At 40.9% G+C, this 6,169-nt stretch overlaps 1 protein-coding gene across 1 annotated transcript; it reads right to left on the bottom strand.

Annotated features, from left to right (window-relative positions):
* Nucleotides 1-3,797: 3,797 nt before the first annotated feature.
* Nucleotides 3,798-5,714, bottom strand: LOC106320912 (pentatricopeptide repeat-containing protein At1g26900, mitochondrial). The gene has a single exon (XM_013759257.1). It carries the CDS (start codon nucleotides 5,694-5,696, stop codon nucleotides 4,008-4,010), a length of 1,689 nt encoding a protein of 562 aa, XP_013614711.1. The 5' UTR covers nucleotides 5,697-5,714; the 3' UTR covers nucleotides 3,798-4,007.
* Between the last annotated feature and the right edge of the window lie 455 nt (nucleotides 5,715-6,169).

Here is a 6,169-nt window from a genome sequence, read left to right as displayed (position 1 = left end):
CACATCGATCGATATCTGCACCATCAAATCGATCGACAGCAAGTTCGCAGCCATAGAAGATAGGTTACAAACTTACGAGGATATGCACGACCGTTTCACCTCACCTATCATGCAATACTTGGACACCTTGTCTACAAAGATGATGAATGTCCAGAGGGACATTGGCAAGCTTAATGATCAACATGATTTTCAGGAAGAAGGTTCAACATCGATCGATAGGTACCGTAGGGCATCGCTCGACGGCAAGAAACCTACAGAACATCTTTCCTACACAACAGCAGAAGTTGATCAGATCACATCAAATCTTTACACAGCTCTAGACACCATGGAGGAACGACTTGAGAAGCAGTGTGATGACATCTACTTTCCATTCAACGTCATACTCGGTGGACTGGATAGCCAAGCAGAGTGGTCACAGAAGGAAGTCAAAGCCATTCAGAGGCAACTCGCATCTCAACACCAGATATCAGCATCGATCCCCAGAAAACGCTCCAAATCGATCGACAGTAAGGCACCAGCATCGACCGATAAACACTTGGTCGCATCGATCGATACCACGTCTACACCAGACGACGAGCAACTGCTATAAAACAAAATGGAGTCAATGCATGAGGAACTGAACGAGCTATCAGCATACGCCTACGACAAGATAGGATGGCATCAGTTCAGCATTGAAAACATCCTAGAAAGGCTACAGAACATCTCAAATGCAATACAAAAGATGGGTGAGAGATGGACCAGGAATGATGAGGCCACAAGAAGTTTCATTGCAGTTTGGTCCAGAATGTGCAGAGATGAGGTGGATGCTTATTTTCCAACAAGTAGCTGTCTTTCCACCAATTAGCCACATACCTCCACAGTCAAGCTAAATGACTATAACAAAGCGCTGAGTGGGAGGCAACCCACTGTTTCATCACTAGCACGGGTGGAATTGCACACTTTTGCAGTTTCTGTGAGTGAAGGATCAACAAACTCATCATCATCTTCGATCACGCGGTTGTGTTTCTTGTTTTGTTGTGGTGGTGTAACCGCAACAACATCGACAGTTTCGACGGTACCGGTTTCAAAGGTCAGTGCACACCTTACTGTTCCAGAGGTAGATTCGGTCAAACGACGATAAACAGAATTTTCTTCATGGTTTGGTTGGTTCCTATCTTTTGCTGGAGTTGCATGAACCACATCAACGCCTAAGCTGATATCAGTTTCTTCGGTGTACGCAACGATTCGAGACGTACATAAAATATATCTTTGATCATCTGTAAGCTCTACGTAATATCTCATATTGCTTCAATTTTTGCTAGATGAAGATCCACCAGTAGCCCTTGATCGTTGGCCTCTACCAGATGCCGGTTTTCCAGACCCTTGACCTCTACCACCCCTCGCTCCACAACGCTCATAACCGTTTAGATCAGACCGTCCACCACGCCGTCCTTTTGGTGGACATCCTTCGAAATCGTCATCTTCGTCTGTCTCACAATCTTTACTAACAAATTCATGCCAGTAATTATAATCATAGTTGCCGTCATCTTCATCTTCTCCAACATCATAATCATTACCCTTTCCCTTGTCAACATCCATTTCTGCGCAGCCAGCTACATTTCCAATGTCATCTCCTGACGCCGCTTCAACGTTAGCCTGCTTGTTTTTTCTCCGCTCCACTAATATCTGGTCTCCACAGCTATGTTGACTCATATTCTCCGAAGCCAGATTAACCCCACACACTGTAACTGCAGCTGCTCTACTATCCTTGGAACCTCCCACTTCAGCCACCTCTGAGTTTAATCCAATAGCTGCTTCAATGGCTTCTACTTGCCTTATTAAATTTTCATCATCATCAACAATTCCGGCCGTTGCATTCGTTTGCGTGAAAATATCTCGTTCAGACCTTAAAAACATCATTTCTCCTCCAACAATCTCTCTTAATGTGACGAAAACATTAAAAGATTTGTATGTCCGGTGAAGAGCCTTGAATATTTTATAATCAGTGTCAGTTGCTATCTCCACTGGGGCCGCCCCTTTACCAACCATCTCACTGTCTCCATCAATAAGCCAATAGCACATTTCAACCCCTATTTCTCTTCCCAACAAACCATAGGCAGCAAGAATTAACCCGCAAACGCCTTTGATTGTAGAGCAGTCAACCGCTCTACCCATTCTATTATTATCTATCTTGAAATTCCAAGCACTATTATCATACATTATCCACCGACCAGCCATAATGACAATCTGTGAAGTTGAGATTCCTATACCCCAACAAACAAGTAAAATTAAATTGGAACAATCAAAAACAAAGAGGTTCAGTTATGTGAAAGGGAGATAACAGTGTACCAAAGGTGCTGTTGCTACTTGTCGCCTGAGCTTTACCACTAAAACTTCCATCAGAGCCGCGCAAACCGCTATTAGTTTCCAACATTTTCAGATCTGGTGGATGCATTTCGCCGAACAGCTGTTCTTGTACTAGGGTTTCTTTATATTATCCACCAGACTTGATTATTTCTCACAGTTATCAATTAACCCCGTCTACAACTTATTTTATTAGTATAATCACAAACCGTTGTACGAACAAATTTTGGCGCCCAAAAATGGGTAAAACAATCAAGATTTACCGAGGTGAAAAATATTGTTTCACAAAAACCGACGAAATTAAAGAAAACAAGGTCACGCGCCAGATCGGAGCCGCCGAGTTTCGCACGTGTGGGAAAGTCTTTGGATCGACTTTCATGACCCGAGCAGGTTGAGTTTTGTGGGTCATTTACAAAAAGTTCATGGGTCAAAAGGTTAAAACTGGGATCGATTATTTATCTCTCCACTAGGTATGCAAAATGCAAAAAAAAAACTTGGGCCGACCCAATTCTATATAGTTAAAACTTACACGCGACCCAGTCCTATAATACACTCCTCAAAATTCTTGTACGTTAGTTTTGTAGTCATAATGTGGTTTGACCAAATCACAAACCCATCAATATGGTTTCATTGAGTTTATATTTTTATGAATAAGATTTCAAAATAAATTAATTGATATAACATCCAATTAATATATTTAAATCTAAACTTAAACTCAAATATCCAAAGTGAAATATTTGTTAAACTTTATATTTTAACCAAATAATAGCTTTATAAGCTTTGAATTCATTCACTTTAGACCTTCATTTCTTATTCAAAACACCTCTGATTTTGACCAGCAAATACACTAACTCATTCATAGTGTTCACGGTGACGATTACATCGTGCCCAAATTTCAATCCTTCCGACAGACGTCTCTGTCGAAAAACCCATCGAAAAATGGTCGGCACCACTTTGTCAAAAACAAGTTCCACCAGTGTTGTCAACAATTTAGAAGTGAGAGTTGGGAACTGCATGGTCTCCATAGACTTTTATGTGTTGGGAATGGAAAATTCATCTATGCCTCCTTTTTCTGGAAAAAAGGTTTTAGCTACAATGGATGCAATAGCTGACATGCAAAGGAACAGTGTCATTCGCAAATATTGATGAAAATGTCTTGTACAAAGATGTTCCACCAGACAGAAGTGTGCATCTAGCTTTTTACATTAAAATTTATTATGATCCTCTGTCTGTAGTTGTCTCAAGAGTTGAAAATGGCTTGAGGAATGAGATTTTGACAAAGGCGTTGAATGACACCCGTTGATCGATGCCACTCTGGAATCCTCTGCATATAGTTGTCTCAAGAGCTGAAAATGGCGTGAGGAATGATAATTTGACAAAGGCTTAGAACGACATTCCATTGGCGTCAATCGATGCCACTGGAATCTAAACAGTCTAAACAGAAAGTTCAAGTTGGGACACTGAGACACAAAACTCCAAGTATGGGGAAAAGGGTAAAAAGAAGAGAGAACAAAAAGAAGAATGAGGATTTTTCACAATTAATTGTGCTTTCACTATGTAATGTTTTATAAGCAAAACTCCGCTACGCAAATATAAATATATGGTTCCCGACGTGATTTACTTTCCAACAAAGGTGAATGAAGCCCACAGATTGTTCCCCTACTCTATTCTATTTCAATGGCACTATATCCAGCTTCTTTTTTCTCTTTATACAATTCATTATCTAATAAATCTTGTCGACCTTGCGGATTCCCTGCAACAGCATGTGCTCCAGCCAAAAGAATTGCATCAGCAAAATTTCTCTCACCCATTTCAACCAATTTAATTCTCACACGTCCCCCCAAATCTGCATTCCCATAGACTCTACAAGCAGCTAGCAAAGCACGCCAAGCTGTTGAGTCGCTTGTGATAGGTAAATTCTTTATCAATTCATATGCTTCCTCTAACTGCCCTGCTCGACCTAAAAGATCAACCACACAACCATAATGCTCAACTTGAGGTATGAAGCGGTATGCCTCAATCATCCTCTTAAAGCATATGATTCCTTCCATTACCAGACCTCCATGACTACAAGCATTCAACACAACCAAGAAAGTAATCTCATTGGGCTTCACATTGCTGTTCTCGACCTCCATTTTATAGAAAAGGTTTATTGCTTCTCTTGCTAGCCCATGCCCTCCGTAAGCCGAGATCATTGCGGTCCAAGACTTGACATCCTTGTTCTTCATCCTATTAAAAATTTCAACAGCTTTGTCAAGCATCCCTAGTTTTGCATACATATCAACGAGTGCGGTTCCCAGTACTGCATCCAAAGCTATTCCTTCCTCTTCCACCCAGTCTCCAACGCTCTGTCCTATGGATGATGCTTGGTAGCTCGCACAGGAAGACAACAGCCCAACAAATGTAGATGAATTTGGTTTCATTTGTTCATACTTCATCTGCCTCAGTAGCCATAAACAATCTTCCAGTAGACCCAATTTGGCATACTGGTCAATCATACAGTTCCAGATAACAACGTCCTTCCTTGCAGCACAATCAAAGATCCTGCGCGCTGAACTCGTGTCCCCAATTTTGGCGTACATACCTATCAAAGCAGTGATTAAATGCAACTTCAGATCAAGGCCAGTCTTGATAGACAAGCCATGAGCAGATTCTGCTCCTAACAAGTCTCCAAGATCACCAGTAGCCGAAAGAAAGCTAAGCAGGGTACTAACATTAACAATGATTTCTTTTTTCCGCATATCCCTGAACAAATACAGAGCCAACGCAGGTTTAGAAACCTGAAGATACCCATTCATCAAAGCACTAAACGAAACAGCATCGACCCTCTGAGGCATTTCGTCGAACAGTTTCCGAGCATCGTTGATCCTCCCAGTGACACAGTAAAAATGAAGAAGAGCGTTTCTCAAATCAGTAAACGGCATGAACCCAGATCTCAGCACAATCCCATGCACACCCTCACCGAATCTACTACACAATTCACGAGCGCATGATTTTAGAGTTGCGATGAAAGAGAAGCGATCCAAGGTGAAAGCTTTAGCTCTCAATTGGTTAAAAACAGGAAAGGCTCGCTCTGGCTCGTCGCTGATAGAATAACCTCGCAGCATTGTGTTGAACATGAAGAGATTAGTGTTGGAGACATTCTCGAAGATCGAGGAGGCGTATCGGATATCTTGAAGAGAGGAAGCAATGAGCTTGCTCACTGTGAAATCGTCCTTGTCGATCCCTGTTTTCACCATGTAGCCATGGATTCGAGAAACTTGGGCAACGTCTCTGCAACATCTTAGATCTTCGATAAGTTTCTGGACCAGTGGAGATTCAACGCGTGTTGTTGTGTATAGACGCAATGCCATCGGTACAAATGCTAGTACCACTTGGTTACAAAAAATCTGAATAAAACCCAGGACTTTAACTTCATATGCCCCTATGAAAAAAAAAATCATTCTGCTTGTCCCTTTTCTATTCTCACTACCCTTTATCATTGTGTTTCCATATATAACCTTCCATTAGTTTATTATATCTTATTCTACCTCATAAATCCATTAATTTCTCCAATTAAATTAACCAACCATAATTCATCTACCACCATGGCCCACGTATTAACCTTAACCAATGAAATTTTACTTGGCCCACATGCTTTTATCTCCCATCGTGAAAGCTCATCTTCTCCATCCTCCATTGATGATTTTGAAGCTTGAAGAAGAGGTGATTCTTGTCCATTTTCAATGATTGTTTTTCTGGAATATCATTTAAATGTTTTTTACATCATGGGTAACGTTAAAAAAGTAAGAATTGAGAAAAATATTGAGAGATAAAAAACGATTTT

The sequence above is a fragment of the Brassica oleracea genome, unplaced genomic scaffold (genome assembly GCF_000695525.1).
Source record: "Brassica oleracea var. oleracea cultivar TO1000 unplaced genomic scaffold, BOL UnpScaffold01125, whole genome shotgun sequence".
NCBI classification, from domain to species: domain Eukaryota; kingdom Viridiplantae; phylum Streptophyta; class Magnoliopsida; order Brassicales; family Brassicaceae; genus Brassica; species Brassica oleracea.
Note: the sequence above shows the minus strand (reverse complement) of the source record. Positions and strands in the feature narration are given on the sequence as shown.

Bases quoted from the DNA above. Each gene is read 5' to 3' on its own strand.
- LOC106320912 (XM_013759257.1), bottom strand. From the start codon at position 5,696: ATGGCATTGCGTCTATACACAACAACACGCGTTGAATCTCCACTGGTC.